The sequence below is a fragment of the Egretta garzetta genome, unplaced genomic scaffold (genome assembly GCF_000687185.1).
Source record: "Egretta garzetta isolate BGI_Z169 unplaced genomic scaffold, ASM68718v1 scaffold60, whole genome shotgun sequence".
Taxonomy (NCBI): Eukaryota; Metazoa; Chordata; class Aves; order Pelecaniformes; family Ardeidae; genus Egretta; species Egretta garzetta.
Window position 1 is genome coordinate 2,164,562 of NW_009258269.1, and position 17,090 is coordinate 2,181,651.

Genomic DNA, 17,090 nt, shown 5'->3' on the forward strand with positions numbered 1-17,090 from the left:
ATACAAGCTCAGACAATAGCTGTAATCGTAATCGCTGGGTCAGTTCTGTCCACCCCAAACCCTGCTGGGAGCAGGTACGTAATTGAGGCTGGATCCTGCATTTCCTGCTCTTATTGTTCCTCTTCCTCCTATTCTTCGCTGCTTTGTTCTATTCAATGCACTTTTTCAACCTCCCTTCTGAAACACATTAACCACGGGCTGCTACAGCCTCCTGTACACCGTGATTAAAGAATAGACGCAGATGCCTCTTCTTTGTGGAGCGTTTTGCACCTATTACTTGGAGGGAATGCGAAGAACACGCGACATGGGAAAGTCACAGCAGGTCAGGAAAATAATGTAGGTGTTAGGTAGGAAAATCTTTGAAGCTTGTGAAGCCATTAGCTGAGTGCACAGGCTGTAGTAAAAAGGATAAACAGAGAACATGGATGGTGAATAAATAGTGGCTGAAGAGACAGAGAAATGCATGTTGCGTCCAGTGATGAAACCAGGTCTACACTCAGGAACAGCAAGTTTGGGCTGGTTGTTTTTCGCAGACAGTGATTAGGTAACCAGTCCGAATGCATATTTTAAATGCAAGCCACCACAATAACTCAAATGCTTTAGCGCAGAGCATTTACTAAATGAGAAGAGACAGAAACAATGTGGTTTATATAATGCATGACCCGCCTGCGATGAGTTTTTTCTGCAGGTTGTGTCACCAACTCCCTGCTGAAAAGAGGGTGCTGCCGAGCAGCGCCAGGGCGGCTCCCTGAAAGGAGGCTGTAGCGAGATGGGGGTCAGTCTCTTCTCCCACGTAACAAGTGATAGCATGAGAAGAAACAGCCTCAAGTTGTGCCAGGGCAGGTTTAGGTTGGACATTGGGAAAAATTCCTTCCCCGAAGGGGTTGTCAAGCACTGGAAGGGGCTGCCCAGGGAAGGGGTCGAGTCCCCATCCCTGGGGGGATTTAAAAGCCGAGCAGACGAGGTGCTTAGGGCCAGGGTTTAGCAGTGGACAGGTACAGTTGGATGATCTGAAAGGTCTTTTCCAACCAAATGATTCTATGATTCCCGGTGCTCCAACCACATCCCTGGGCAGCGCTGGCTCTCCTGCGGGGCCGTGTTTTCAGGCCAGGCCACCTCACACAAGGTCTTAGAACAGCGAGCAGTAGGAGACTGGTAAGACCCTGCATGGTGCTGGGAGCACTCACCTCCCTGTGAAGGACACGTGAGGAAGAGGCCACCTGCATCGTCAAGGCTGAGCCCCGTGGTACCTGATAAAATGCAATGGTACTCAGTGCCGGGAGGAAAACCGCGCAGGTTTGCTCGCTGCTGAAGTGTGACGTAAGGCCAAACACTCCAATTTCAGCAATCTGCATCCTCACTGCTCTTTGTCCTCCCCTCTCACACCACCAGCCCAACCCAGACCCCCTGGATGGGGTAACTCACTCCAGAATTCCTGTGCTTCACAGAAGTGACAACATCCTCAGCCTAAAACCAGTCCCATAGGGTTAGGCTAAGATGTTCATCCCACCTTGTCAACTCTCCAGCAGTTGCATGCACCTGGGGAAAACATACCTGGCATGGGATGAGCACCCGAGCCCCCGTCGCTGCACCCTGCCAGCTTCCGGACACCAGCATCTCCCCAGCAGTTAAATTACCAAAGCATTTATGAAAACAAAAACAGGAACAAACCTTGGAATTCTAGATTTTTCTCATGGGGTCTGCTCTCCCTGTCTTCCTGAGAGCACAAGGATGGCAGTTTACTATTTAATTGTTAATTACACTTTCTTGTTACATTTCAGACGCTGAAAAATGTTTAGGGATTTATTCTTCTGCGTAATTAACCATAATGATGAAACACAGTTTTATACTGCACTGCAGTTTTTGTTAAGGTTATTCATAATGGGGAAAGGCTAAATAGGTTGAGTTCATTATCGTTACAGAAAAAAATTGAGGTGACCCAATCAAATTAATTTGAAATTAAGTGCAGTGAGGCTGATAACTCCACAGAAGTCAGGAGTTCAAATAAAAATAGAGGAGAAAATCCACAAAGCAAGAAATTACAAGCGAGCAGGGAGTTGAGCTAGAATTACTGCGTCTGGAAGGTGGCAAACACATGGCCTTGGCCAAACAGGGCCCGTGAAAAACCCAGCAAAAATGGATGAAGAGATGTGCAAAGACTGTAGGATGTAAAAGGAGAAGCTGGAGGAGGAAGGGACGAACATGAAGATGGATTTGAAATAAATGGGTAGGGACAGTGCTTGTTAAGCTAACTAGATTTATTTCTCTGCCCAGAAATTCTTATGTCCTTACAAGACAGCGTCGAAGCAAGGTCTTTAATTTTACTTTTCCTGGGTTTACTGCTTGGGCCTTAATGTTATTTAACAGCAGGGAGCATCAACCAGTTTCATTGTGAAGCTGGACTTAATTCAAAACCATTAAATCTGATGGAAGCTTTTTTCTCTTGACAAAGACATGCTGAAGAAGTTGGTGCTTCTCTGACAAAACATGGAAGCCGTGCACCCTAGGAGAATGGACACCACCGAAATACTGATGGATAGAGCAGGGACAGGGAGACAGCATTCCCCCGGCCCTCCTCCCAGAGAAAAGAAGATGAGAAAGCAGAGCCGAAACCAGCCGGACATCACGATGCTGAGCTCAGACACCCCAGCACAGCACCGCGCAGGGAGGCAATGGAGCCTGTTGCTCTGGGCTCGGGTTTTAGGCTTATCTTGAAAAGCAGATAGATGTTTTATGCCCCTCTTCGCTTTGCCAAAACGGTGCAAGCTCTAAACAAGCCTCAGAGCTGGGTAAGATGAATAATGGTGGTTGGGATGTTCATGACGCACGCTGTCATAGTTCAAGGGGTTTGATCTCATGGGATCGGTTAAGACAAGCAACAGCCCGACACGAGCCATCTCTAGAAAACTCCTGAGTGCTGCTACAAGATGATGCTTGAGTTACTACCTGTGATGAGTTACCTCCCGAGTCTTTACCAAGTTCCATAACATTTGTTTTACCACTCAGGGCCAAAAGAGGGAACGGTGAGATCCCAGTAGTGCTGGGCTTGCTGGAAGAGGCTGTGCTGGGGACTGCCCTGCGTCCTGCTAGGACACGTGGCAAACAAGCTCAGACCGTCAGTTTGAAATCCCATCCCCGGCTACCCGGTGTGAACAGCACACGGGCCAGCACAAAGGGCTGGCCAAAACGCCACAGATCTCCCCACGCAGCCGCACAAGTGACTCTCCTCCTGGCTCCCCACTTTGGCCATGCCGAAATCTCACCTTTTGTGCTTTCTGCCCATGAGTACCAACTGCTTCTCTTTGCCTTGACGGTCCCACAGCTTAGCTTCTCTCCCTCCTCACCTCTAATTCACCCCTAAGCGTACAGGGAGCGTTTGGGATAAAGCTTCAAGAATGCATTTGACATAAATTATTATTCCCCTTCTAAACGGATTACAAAAATCCTTTTATTACAAAATATTAAAATGTTCAAATTATTGGTGTGGAAAGACGTTTCCTGGAGGTAAAGTTTTTAAAAATTGAGGTTTTAATCACAAGCATAATCCTTTCTGGCTAACATTTCCAGTCTTGTGAAACATCTAGATACAAATTGTGCAGAGGCCTGGCTGAGCTACGAACAAAGGAAGATGCTGCCTGTAAATAGCTTAGAGGACATCAGAAGACACTTCTCTCATCAGCAATCTTTTTTAGCTTAATATAGCTCCTCTTTGCATAAAACATTGACATTTTTGCAATGTTTGGACCCAATGGTGCGAATGCTGATTGTCATCCGAAGATACTAGAGTGTACCTTCAAAAATATGCAAGAACATTTTACAGACAGTAGTTTTACTTGCCTCCAAAACGTTGTACCTTAATATTTTATACTTATATATATTTAAATGTTAGTACCACTGGATAAATGCTAACATGCTTTTATGCTAATGCAATCACTGGAAATCCAGATAATGTTGTGTATTGGCATATACTGTTAGTGAATTATGGATACCTAAATGTACAATCCCACATGCCTAGCAATTATTTTTGTTAGTGCATTTAACTTTTATCTGCAATCAGAGCACTTGAGGATTGTTCAAATGAAGTTTACTTTTGCAAACTGCTGAATGGAAAACATTTTGTTAAAGGTTTAAAAACAGTAAGACTGTGATGAGGTTGCAGAGTTGCAATAAGGGCAGCGCTCAGAAAACTCTACCAGATGGAACGATGTTTGATTTGGTCACAGACTCAGCGATTAAACCCCAAATGTCTAAAACGAAGGACATACAAGAGAAACGAGAGATGAAATCTTGATTTCCTCCGTACCAGATCACCCTCTTCCACAGCAGAGGCTCACAGACAGAGGCAGACGGACGCCAGGAGGACAGCATCCGTCCAGGCAGCACCCAGGCAACTGGACCCTGGGACCCTCTGCTTTGGGGACCAAACTCTCCTGTGCTAAGGCTGATTTTAAAGTCTAGTCTAAGCCAAATAAAATAGGAACACTACCAGGAGGGAGAAATCCTGAACTGCCCCTGCCGTACCTTTTCCTCCTACCACCTTTGCTGATCCAACGTCTTGGCCAGCCACCTGGCCCATTGGCTCAAGGAGCTGATCCACTTGAAAACCCTTTTATCCCAAATCAGTTTTCAGCACGGCCAGACCTCGGAGCCAGGTCCCAGCCATACTGCATGCAGGTAAGACCTGGGTGGCGCAGCTGGTTGCTCTATCCCTTACCTGCTTCACTAACCTGATCAGAGTTAAAGACAACGCACATCTGGAGAAGACCTGGACATTTTTAAGAGTTGAAACATTCTGGATGTGACCTAAGCATGTCTGAGACTGCTCAGCATCCAGTGGTTTTCTCCTGCATAAAACAAGTTGCCTACAGACAATGCCAAATGCCCTCTTCAAGATTCAGCTACGCCAGGAGTTAATGACCTCCCGAGCCGGGCTGAGGAGCTGCTATGATCATGCCATGATTTTCCTCTAGGAATGTTTGCCTGGCTTGAAACCGCTGGCCTGAGCCAACCTGGCTGAAGAGACCTGGGAGGTGGCCACAGGCCCATTTGGTGAGCAGCAGACCATCGCCTCTTGCCCAGGCAGGGCTCAGCGTCCAGCGCAGGATGCGATACCAGCCCCAGGCACGTGAGTACGGATCAGATCGTGCCCCTACAGCCCAGCGAGCTGCAGCACCTCTCAGCATTTACTGGAAAGTCCTACCACCTAACTGAAGCCCCGAGGAACGACCGTGAGTGAAGGAAATAAACAACCACCCCTCAGAAAAAACACAAGACATCAGAAAATGCTTAGCGTGAAGTACTTGAAATGCTTGCGGCAGTTTAAATGGAGCATGGAGTAAGCTGAGAAAATGTATGAACAAACAAATTAAGCAGATAGCACAAAGCAGACGAGTTGGCATGTAGGTGTCTACTGAGAAAGCTTAAGCACAGCAAGGGGAAAAAAAGCAAACCCAAAACCCAGGCATAATATTCCTCACATTTTGGAACTGAGCTCTCAGACAATACATCATCCAAACCACTCAAAATTACCATCTGTCAGAATGTCCTTTAAAGAAAAAAAAGGTCTAAAAGTTTCCAAAGCAGTATTTTAATATTGTCACAATAGAAAAGAGATTGTTTCTGTCCAAAGAAAGGCATTTGCAATTAACTGAGGAATACCATATAAAGCCATTAGTTTTGTGGCCCCTGCTACGCACTCGTATCATGAGACGATGAATTTCTCGAGTCTTGATCATGTCAAATTAGCTAAATCAGGAAAGAAGTAATTTAATAGCCCTTGTCACTTCACAAGTTACCTGCAAATGTTTCCAGAGCCTCTACATGATTTTCTCGTTATGAAACATAGCATTAAGAGTCTACATGTTATGAAAAAACCTGAGGAAACAATTACAGTATATTGCTTCAAACATTAAAATACACCAGAATAGAAAGAGCGGGTCTGTGTTTCTGACATGAAAGGGCACATCACCTTGTGATCAATAAGTCAAACTGTGTTTCAAAATATAAGCTGGGTCCTTTCCTGGTACAAATCTGGGTACCTGCTACTGCCCACGAGGCCATAATTACTTCACACGTGCTGAGGACCAACTGCATCACATACAAGACTGCAAAGGAAATGCAGATTTCTAGACTACGTATTAAACCAAGTAATAAATAATTTATAATGGTGGAGAAGGTGACCATATTTTTAGGTATACAAACATGCAGATATAATGGTCCTGACTTCCAATCTTCACTCCACACTTCTGACCATGAAGTCTGGCTCCATCCAATGCATATCTAAAGTCTCTGCACACATGAATGTGCAACACACACACCCTTAAAGCCCCAAAACCCATAAACCAAAAAGGGCAGCAATAAAACCCATCGAGCCCACACAGTACCACCCATCATGCCCTAGCACAAGGCTGACTGGGCTCCTTTGGGCAACAGCCACCTTCCAATGAACCACAAACATCCTCCAGACCAGTCTCTCCTTGATTCAGCCTGCTGACCCCATTCCTAACCCCATGTCCCATCGACACCCTTTTGGTTACACCTGTGGGTCAGAGGCACATGTCCATGGGGCTAAAAAGCCCATCCAAAGAGCATGAGAGTCGATACTTTTCCGAAATCAGCATCTTGCTATCCTAAAGCAGCCTGGGAGCAAGGAGCAGGAGGGAGAAAGGTGCTCCTTGGGATGCTCGTAACCACACCATCCTTGAGATCTCCCCCCTGAGAAGGCTGCCAAGGGGAGAGGAGGGGAGGCAGAATTATTCCCCTCAGACTTTGTAAAAACAAGGAGCCTGGAGAAATCAAGAAACAATCATAGCTTCCACACGAAATTACTTCTGGCTAAGTCTAACAAGCAGGGCAAAGGACACACTGACAAGATGACCAACCAGGGTAAGTGGTGCTGCAAGGAAAGGGCTGGGCAGGGGAGAAGACAATTTGGTGTGTTGCAGAATGAGGGAAGCTTTCCGTTCATGGTATTAGAAATAAATCAAGAGAGCTGAAGAGAAGCACAGAGCCTGCCTGGTCTCTCGAGGTTTTCACTCGCCCAGGCTGGGTGGCACAGAGCTCACCTGGACAGCGCGGCTCCCAGGACGAAGGCAGCGTGCTCCTTCAGCACGGCCTCGGTGCTGTTCAGCCCATCGATCACCAGCTGGAGTCCACCCATGGAGAGGAAGTCCTTAGCATTGTCCACCTGGGAGAGAGCAGGTCCCCATCAGTACAAAACCCCCAGCCAGATCCCACTCTACTCGTCGAGAACACCTCGCTTCAGTAAGCACAGCATCTCTCCCCTCCCCGTCTAACCAGCGCCGAGTTTTAAAAGCAATTAAAAATCAAGAGGGAACGACTGTGGCTCGAATTTCGTACAATATTGTCTGCGAGCAGTGGATGTCGTGGTTGCAGAAGCACAGTCTACTGACAGGTGGCTATTATCACATGCAGAAGGCATCGCTGAAAACTCAAATACTTTGATTAGCTATCAAAACTATTCTCGACACGTATTTTCAGTAATTCAGGTAATGTCAAAAATTCGGTAAATCCGGTGATGTCAAAAAACCCCAGTTCTTTGCTCTCTCACCCAAGCAGGCCATTACTGGGAACCCAGGGAATTGTGTGTTTTGCAAATGCAATTAATTAATTGATGCTCTAATTGTAACACCAGGAGTTCGGGATGTTTAAGAGCCTGTCAGCAGCAACAGTACACGGGCAGCATCACCTCTGCTCGCAGCAAGGAGCATGGGCGGTTCTGGGCGTTTTTCATGAGTACCCTCAACAAGGGTTAAGAAAAAGCCAGTCCCTGCTTGGAAGGGTCAGCCAGGAGCTTCCCCCCGGGGCAGCCTGAGCAATGATATTTCTAAAGCAGACAATATTGGACCAACTGCCAGCAGGGAAAAGTTTAAACCTTCGTGGGGATTCATCCATCTGTGACTTTAACCAGACTTGGGGCTAACCAGGCACAAATCGCAGCGGGCATCTGTTCTCAGTGAGGAAATTAGACAAAGGCTCTGAGTGGCTCGCAAACAAAATCTAGAGGAACAGCACAAAGCGCTTCAAGTACAAAATTTGGTCCAAAGTCAAATCGATGCATGCTGGTTTTCAAGGATTTTTTTTTTCCAGTTTAAAAGGGAATCTGACTGATGCTCAGAATTGCGTGTGCAAAAAATTCTGGTTTAGAATTTCAACATTTCTTCTCCCTGACAGAAAGGGAGACAACAGCATATGTTGGCGGATGGAAATGGAACACAAAAACCACATTATGAGCCGGGCAAAGCAACCTCCCCAGCTTCAGCGAGCAAACCCCACCAATGGGGTGGGACAAACACGGCAAGGCGTGCAGGGTACGTCAGGCTCCAGCCTAAATGCTCTTTTAGTCAAGGGTGACTTCATGCTTAGTGTTATATTTATCCCAGCTGCGTACCTTCACCAAAATTGGCCATAAGTTGGATATTTTAGGTACCCAAGAGAAAGCCAAGCAGATTCTTCGTTCTATCCTATGGGTATGTCTTTGTCAAAGCAGCCCCTGGGGAGCTACAGCTCGCCTCTTCTCCCCAACGGGACAATACCCACCACTTGCTGTCCCTCTGTAAAGCCAGAACCAGAAAGCCAATCTCTGGAAGTCTGCTGGGGCTGATTCAGGATTTGCAGCAGCTTTTGTATCCTTTCAGATCCTACTCTTTTAACTGTCCCAATAAGCTGGACCTGCCAGACCTCTTACTTTTCTGCAGGCTCATCTTTGTCTACAAAGAAATCTGTGCAGCAGCCCAATTTCAGCTACCAGTGGGTGCTTTTATCGCTCAGCCTTTAAAAACTCCGAGGCTGTTTTAACGCTGGAATCGGACTTTGACGTCTGCTCAAGAGGGAATACATAGACGGGCAGAAGCTTGCATCCAGCATCAGTCATGGTAAAACCAATCATCCCTGTATCCTCATCAGCACCTGAGTCCTTCAGGCCAGCCCCAGCATCAGCGAGACACCTCAACTGCAGAATATAAATTGTGCTGCAAAGCTTATTTTGAAGACGTATTTTTTTTTTTAACTGGAGTCTGTTGTGAGAGCTCCTTCCCTCACTCACCGTTTTAAAACCAACAAAACTCCCAAACCCAACAATGTGAAGGTATTAACCTCTCTGGGGAGCGGAGGATGCTGTGAGGCAGCAGCTCGTGCCTCGCTTCAGTCCACTGAAATCAGCACGGAAGAAAGCCAAAGATCAAAAGAGCTCTTGAGTAAAGTACACAGGCAAGGTGGGCGAGGAGAGGGATGGGAGAAGAGCAAATATGACAGCAGTTATTCAGGGAGCCGCTTCAGATCAGAGGAGAAAGAAAACGAGGAGGGGAGGCGAGAGAGAAAATGTTAGAAAACGAGAGCAAGGAAGAATCAGCACGTCAACCATACGCAATGGAGAGGAAATTAGCAGTGAGAAACGGTGTAGCATGTCAGAGGAGGGGAGAGAGGAAGATAAGGAGAGTAAATAATTGAGAGAAAGAGCCTGCAACGCATGAGAACGGGTCTTGGCTCTGCACACTGCTGTGCAAGCACCGTGAATTCTGTTTATAAATGAGTTATGCTCTGGCCTCTTCACATTTGCATTTGTTTTTTATGCGTTACAGATAACCTAGCAAGCCAAACCTTCCTGCTCCTTCTCCAAGATGGGTTCCCAAACATGCCAAGTTGAATCCTGACTGATGAGAAGCAAACCAGAACTGGCAACCAAAAGCTGAGCAAACACAGAGCCCTTGGGCTGACTCTTCAAGAGCAGGTGAGAGCATCTTTCCCCCGACTCAGCACCGGCCACGGCTTCCCCTCCGCTCCCTCGCAGCGAGCTCGGAGACATGCAATGCTTCATGTCCCAGCACTCGGGGACGCCTGTGACCACGCCATGGAATGGAGAGCATCCTTTGCTTGCAAACCCTGGAAAGGGCATGGCATTTTCCACTCGACAGGGTGTTTTGTGCCCTGGAGGCAGCAGCACGGCAGCTGGGAGCTGAACGAATAGCAAAAGCCATGGAATGTTACCATTCAGATGGAGGCCGGGAAAAAGGGAGCAGTGGAGCCATCACTGGTCCCACGCATGCTGCCCTGGGCAACCCACGCCTGCAAGGATCCCTGTCCTCTAGCGGCACAGCCGTGGTGCTCTGCAGAGGACTCCTGACAAGTTCAGCCCTTCCAGGGTTATGCGGCACAAGCATATTTGGCTGCTATTCAGTAATTACATTAAGCCAGTGCTGTTAAAGTCAGTACCAAGCAGAGATAATGCTCTGGACGCATTCAACTGGCTGGAAGAAGAAAGAGGAGGAAAAGCCATGCTGGCTTAGAGACAAGTCATATTTCTTATCAGCTTCCTGCCTGATGAGAAGGTGCTGCCCAGCCATCTGCCCCGACAGCGCGGGCACAGAGCAACGTTGTGATCGATGCACAAAGGAGTCCTCTGTGCTCCCTGCCAGCCTCCCTGCCATTTCCCCCCTTCTGACCCCTTTGATGCTGGATGTGGTTCCCTTTGATGCTCCATGCCCCGCACAGGCAGCAGGCACAGCTTTCCCACTCCTCTCGCCTTTCAAAATTGTTTGCCCCATCCTGTGCTGCAAGCATGCAGGATTTTATGCTGGAATAGTCCAGACTGCTATGCTGGAAACCAAAGTATGCCAGGGTGTTTGGGGGTTGCTCTTTAGCATGCCTGGCCTGATGCTCTGGCACCTTTAACCAGACAGAATTAGCCCTAAGTATAAATACGAAGCTCTTCGGGCACCCATTGTTCACACTGATTCTCTGAGTCAGACAGATGCTGTCAGTGAAACAAAAGGATGGAGAACAAACAGCAAGGAAGCCTCTGCATGCGTATGACAGAGATTTAGTGTGGAAACTCAAGACAAAGAGCCCTGGAAATAACACTCCTATTAGCTGGTGCTCCATGTCTCAGCAGCTCATTCCGTCAGCTATTTTCCCCAAAATACCATATTTGGTTTTAAGAAGTGCCATTCCAGTGAAAGGTCCTGCACTGGCATCTCCCAACAGTTGTCCCATTCACCCTCTGAAAACATAAGGTCACTGAGAGCGACGCTGGAAACTCTCCCAGTCTGCTCCAGGCTCTCCCAGTCACTGGAGAGGGAGAATCCCAGCCCTTTCCCATGAGGCAGAACCCAGCCTCGATGCCCAGACACCCACCCAAGCCACTGGCAGCGTGGGAAAGCACCAAGCACAAGGGAGGAGAGCGGCGTGCCCAGAGCCTGCAACCAACAGGAGGTAAATACGTGTGAACTGAAAGCAGAGCAAGAGAGATCAGAGGAGGGGGAAAAAGTGTGAGCATAAACCCAAGGAAGTGAGATTTCAGGAAACACACTCAACCTCACACAGAGCCAATTAGCACGGCTCAGCTGATGCTCAGCAACTTGTCATTTGCCTGAGCCTCTTCAGTCATATCTGCCACCGGCCCAGCTGTGAGAGAGGCTCTACGTGCCATTTCTTACTCGTGCCAAGACAAAACACAGGGGTTTGGGTGGCTGTTGGCTTCCCTGGTATGAAAACATTCTCTGTGAACTGGTGCAAGAGGACCTACCTGCAACCACAGATGCTTTCGGTGGAAGAAGTGAGGAAATAATTATCTTTTTTAGCTGCCATCACTATACTTACCCAAAAATGGCAGATAAAACCCCATTTCATAACATTTAGCATATAAAAGAAGAAAAAAAGAGAGGGCAAGGAAAAAAAGCCTGAGAACAGACAACAAATCAGGCAACACTAACCCCTAGGAAACTGCTCACTACTGGTACAAGCGATGATTTATTCAAACTTGGATATAAAATAAGCCTGCAGTAGCCCTCTGCTGTCTGTTATTGTCCCAGGATTATGATAATTAAGCAGTCTGTATTACCTGATACCGATAAGGAAAATAAACCCACATTTATGACACTGTATCCCCTGGATTTTACATGGTAGTTCCTAATGCATTTTTGTTACCTGGTGAACATAATATTCAAGATCATAAAGTGCCGCGACTTTTTCATCCAGCGTAGATGCAGAGCTGTTGAATTTGCTGATTAATTTAACCATAATTTCATAATCTGTTTCCATCTTCATGTTCAGCTTTTCAAACTCTTCCTTCAGCTGCTCTATGGGCCGGAACTTCTTCCTCACTTCTTCCTCGTGGGCCTTGAAAGCAGGAGGAGGAAACCAGATGTGAAGGCAGGCGGTAAAGAAAGTCGAGAAAGGTGTAGAAAGAAACCCCAGCCCCGTATTTACAATGGGAACGTGGCTGTCTGTGCAAACGGATTTAACCGCTGCGCATCAGAGATGCAGGGGCAGCGTTGGAGGGCCCCTTCTGGGAAGCCCAGGAACACAGTTTTCTGTAAGATAACCCACCTTGGGTACCAGCAAGCACCCCCCGAGCTGCTGAGCCCATAACCAGGCCTTTGTACATCATTTCTATGTCGTACGCACCTTCCAAAACAGCATAAAGCCCAGAGGTAGGCGGCACTGCTGTTCTCTGTTTGCCTGCAAGTGGATCTTCTCAAGACCTGACTGCGAAAAGCCCTGAGCAACCTCCCTGATTTCACAGCTGACCCTGCTCAGAGATGGGGCTGGAGACCTCCAGAGGTGCCATCCAGCCTGAACTGCCCAGTGACACCAAGGAGATCTCCTTGGACTCATATGAGGACACTTACGTCATCCCAATCACTTAACATGTTTCAGGATGGCTTTATTTCTCAGGGAAACGTATGCACTTGCTGTTGGGGCCAGAAGCTGTCAGAAAGCAAGGACCGGCTGCAAGATGGGGCAGCTGAAGTGCTGTGCCACGGCGCTTGGCCGGGAGATAGCTCGTCCTGCAGCGCGCCTCGACTCCCTTGTACGAACAGCAGTCCAAGGGCTGCGATGAACCAAGAGAGCTGTGGAAAGGCGTGCAGTGGGAAGGAAAAGGCTCTGCCAGAGATCTGAGAGAGCCCCAGAGCCAACAGGGACCAATTCTCCAGCATCAGCACTGGTGACACTGGGGCAGGTGGGGATAGAGCCTGCTGCTGCAGGGGACAGAGGAAGCGGAGAGGCCAGACTGAAATGGGCTGCCCCAAGAGCAGGAGAAAACAAGAAAGCCCCTTTTGAAAGCGATTCTGCCACAAATACCAAACCATGCTTTTATACAGGAGTGACCCCCAACTAGAGGGTCTGCACACGCAGTGCTCCCCCCCAGCAAGCACTGCCCTGCTCCCCAACGTGTGCACAGGAGCTGAAGGCTCGAGCCATCAGAGAAGAAAAAGAAAAAAAAAAAAAGAAAAAAAAAAAAAAAAAAAAAAGGGATGGAAGAAAACACCCGTAACCACAAAGGCGGCCGTACAATCGGCACTAATGACTACTGGCCTAATTACTACAGGTACCACGCGGTAACAGAACGCCATCCCCACCCCAACCTCACAGAATTGCTTTCGCAGGAGCATAGACAGGAACACGCCTGGTGTAACTCAATTTACTTTGACACAGTTACTTCAAGGATGAATTTGCTCCCTGCAGGAGCGATTTTAAATGGAGTACTTTAGGTCCATTAGATGTAGCTGGTTTTAGTCCCGTTGCTGGGACAATAGCTGTTCTAACAGGGTTTTTAAAAATATGGCTTATTTTCACATAATAGAGGATCACTAATTTTTGCATTTAAATGACACTCATTTCAAGAAGTCCTGCTATCAGTAATGCTGGCTGCTACATAAATAATCTTTCAGAAAACTAAATAATGCCCTGGTGCCAGCTGGGAGAAAAAAAAGACTTTCTGCAACTCCAAGAATTAGAGCTTTGACTCCTACCTCAGTTTTCCCTCAACTGAGACAATGTCAAGGCAGCAGGAGGAGCTGGGGCCCAATAAAATGGTGTTGGGTGCAAGAGGGGGAAAAGGCCGTGATCCACCCAATGCGTCACTGCATATCACCCCACCAGTGTCATGCCAGTGGCTGGGGACCAGCTCCAAGCCTGGAGGGGGCTGAAAGCGACACTTAGGTTCTATTTTACTTTGGATTGTGGGCTATTTGTAACTATATGGGAAATTTACAGTTTATATAAGGAAACTTCAGGCTATGCTTCACCACAGCCATTTGGTTTTTACTACCCAGGGCATAAGACTGGAAATTTAAATCACGAGATCACTCCCGGATCCAGCTGTGTCAGTGGCAGGAGATGCTATGTTCGGTGGCTTGTCACCATCACCAAATCCAGAACAGAAGTGCCCCAGCCACACAACACTTTTTGTACTTCCTCACACTAAAAAGAGGACAGCGAACAGCAAAGTAACTTCCTTTACAAATACCATCACGCTGCAATCCAGTCCACTTTGGGGGTCTGCAGGCATTTTTGTGAACCAAGCGGCAGTCGAACAAATAAATCAAAACAATGGATAAAAATATATCCAAACAATGGAAAGGAAATCAGCCCATGGGTTCACACAAACGTTTGCGAGTTAGTTTTTTGCATTAGTAATTCAGGTCTAATCCAATTGGTATCAGAGAATTTAGGGGAGCAGCATCACACCACAGAGCTTACTGAACGTGCCTGCTTTGGGTTCAGGAAAGATCCCGTAGCTTCACTTTAGCTTTGGTGCACCAAGAATGGCAGTAAGAAACCTGGTGTCTGGACGGCTCACGAGGCTGGTTATGTGGACGCTGTCTGTCTAGTTTGCAAGTTGAGAACCCACTCACGTGAGTAAAGACCAGAAAGCAGCAGCATCTGATGGCCGATATGCCACTAAACTGCTGATCTCAGCCCACTGCACCACTGCAGCCCCCCTCCCGCTCGACAGCCCACAGGGTATTATTACCAAGAAACACCCTGAACTGTGAGAATATACTTACAAGCAGCTCGCAACACAAGGCCTTTAAGTTTGAAGTGAATAAAATGGACCTGAACAAAAGTTGCCTATTTTTACAGAAAACCCAGGATCAGTACAAAAAGGGGTGAGAGTTTCCCAAGGAACTGTATCACTAACAGGCTAGCAAAGGTATTTTAGGGCATATTCACCAGAAGATTAGTCTCTATAGTATTTTCCCAAGCAATTACTTTTAACTGTCATATTTCTGAGACAGGCAATGCAGGGCGTTCACATCCATGTAGTGTGCATTGCTTTAGAAGCAAGGAACTCACCTTTCTTTCTGCCTTCTCACTTTCCTTCATTTTAGCCAACGCTTTTTTGAGCTCCTGGGATGTGAATGAATTTGAGTCAACGTCCACCTTGCCCAGCCTTGGGAGGAAACAAAGGAAAACTTTTTATGAGTGAACAACTATACCTGTAATATTTTCATTGTGATATACTAGCAATGGATAACGTCACGAAGAAAGGAGCGAAGAGTGCTAGATTTCCATGCATCCCACTTCAAACACTAGAAAAAACCTCCACACTCAAGAAAAGATTAGTCCAAGCACTATATTTTGTGTGTGGTTTGCAGACACCTCACCCTGACAATCAAAAAAGGCTCTGTAATCTGCATGCCAACACAAAATCTCAAGCCCTAACACAATAAAAATAGCTGATTAATTTATGCCTCTGAATGCCACGTAGCAATACAGAAAGGCAGGAAATGTTTCAGAGAAAAACCAAAAAAGCACCACTGTGCCACCAGATCATTGCTAAGGACTTGCAAGCTTTAACACGAAGACCTACAGCTTGAAGTGCCAATGATCGTCATACACAAAGTTAGGGCAAGGGTAAGTCCAAGCAGAAATTACACAGAAATGCCTAAAACCACATTGTGTTGCTCTTTATGTCAATCTCATTGGTTCAGGGAACTTATCTGGGCCGTAAATACTCTTGCACAGAAAAAAGGAAAGCCTACTTTTGGGACATCGGGAAACTAAAGAGCTTCTCCATGCTCTGAACAAGAGTAATGGGGGTGAGGGGCCGAGGGAAGCAGTGGTAAACTCCACGCACTTTAGGAAAAAAAGTTCCTCATAGTAACTAAGCCTGTCTTTGTTAGGAGGGTGCCAAGGGGAAAGTCAGCACCAGTGAAACTTTTAAAACAAATGTAAAAATGTGGGTACAGGGAAAGCTGTGTGATCTAAGGAGAACGTCGGCAATAGCTGATGTGTAAACTGAATGCTGCAAGCCTGCTGAGTGCATGGAGTTAAAACCAATGTTATCCGGCTTGGGTCAGCACAAACAAAGCCCCTCACAACTGCTCTGATGGTTTAAGCTCTGACAGTAGTTTCAGACCTACTGCTGCAGAGGTTTCCAAGGACTAAATGTCATTCAAAGAAGCCACATTGCAAATTTAGTTTCCATGACAAGGCATGAGAAGCCACGAAGGTGTCTATGCAGACGGACTCAGGGCACTCCTACCACCATCCCGAAGGGATCGCAAGGGACAGGGGCTCAGTTTTCACCGCTGAACCCTTAAAACCAGCAATTAAGTCTCAGGAAGAGACAGCAATTGAGTGCACCACGGAACCTGGCCTCCAAAGAAAAACACAAATCCTGCAAGCCCACCCACCCCTGATGCTTTGCATCCCTGTACCTTTTTCTTCTTCTCTCTTCCCTCGTGTCACTTTTTCCAATTTCGCTATCTGGGAGCTTGGCTTCTCTATCTCCTGTCTGCAGATTTAATCGTACATGTGACCCTGCAGGAACAGCTTGACCTACAAACAAAGGTCAGATTATTTTAGGACACATGCATTATTTCAGCTTTGCACACGAAGGGCGAGCTGAAGACGCACATTCCTACCCAAGAGAGAGAAAAGCCTCGTCCTGTACGGTGAACAGGAGCGGGCTCTCTGCCACCGACCACTCTCCCCTCCAGCAATGCTGCTTTGACACAAGCGCTGTTTTAACCCGGCAGAGATGTCACCCTGACCCACCAAACACGTCCCCATGTAGCTGGGCTGGCTCTGTGCCGCAGGGGAGGGACCCTGAGCAGAGCAGAGCCCTGGCTCCCTCCTCCCTCCTGGGCCAATTCCTAGGAAAGCACTAAAACATCAGGAGCTGACTTGGAGGAGGGGGAATTGGTTGCTGATTGGGGTAGACAGCATAAAATACAGCTGCCAAAGTGAAATCAAAGCATACTGCTGAGTACAGCCAGGTAGGCTGAATATCAAGTGTACCGAGGCAAGGCTGTGTTGGTTTGGAAATATTGTATTAAAAG

At 47.2% G+C, this 17,090-nt stretch overlaps 1 protein-coding gene across 5 annotated transcripts in view; it reads right to left on the reverse strand.

The window, feature by feature from the left end:
* The window catches only part of SIL1 (SIL1 nucleotide exchange factor), a 101,633-nt gene that overhangs the window by 31,537 nt on the left and 53,006 nt on the right, over positions 1-17,090 (reverse strand). For all 5 annotated transcript variants that reach the window (XR_004841293.1, XM_035889220.1, XM_035889224.1 and 2 more), the window contains exons 5-8: positions 16,467-16,587; positions 15,100-15,196; positions 11,944-12,135; positions 7,065-7,186 (exon numbers count right to left, since the gene is read on the reverse strand). Coding sequence is in view for 4 of the 5 variants with exons in the window: in XM_035889220.1 (XP_035745113.1) it covers positions 7,065-7,186; positions 11,944-12,135; positions 15,100-15,196; positions 16,467-16,587 (532 nt within the window). In the remaining variant the exon portion in view is untranslated. The remainder of the gene's footprint in view (positions 1-7,064; positions 7,187-11,943; positions 12,136-15,099; positions 15,197-16,466; positions 16,588-17,090) is intronic.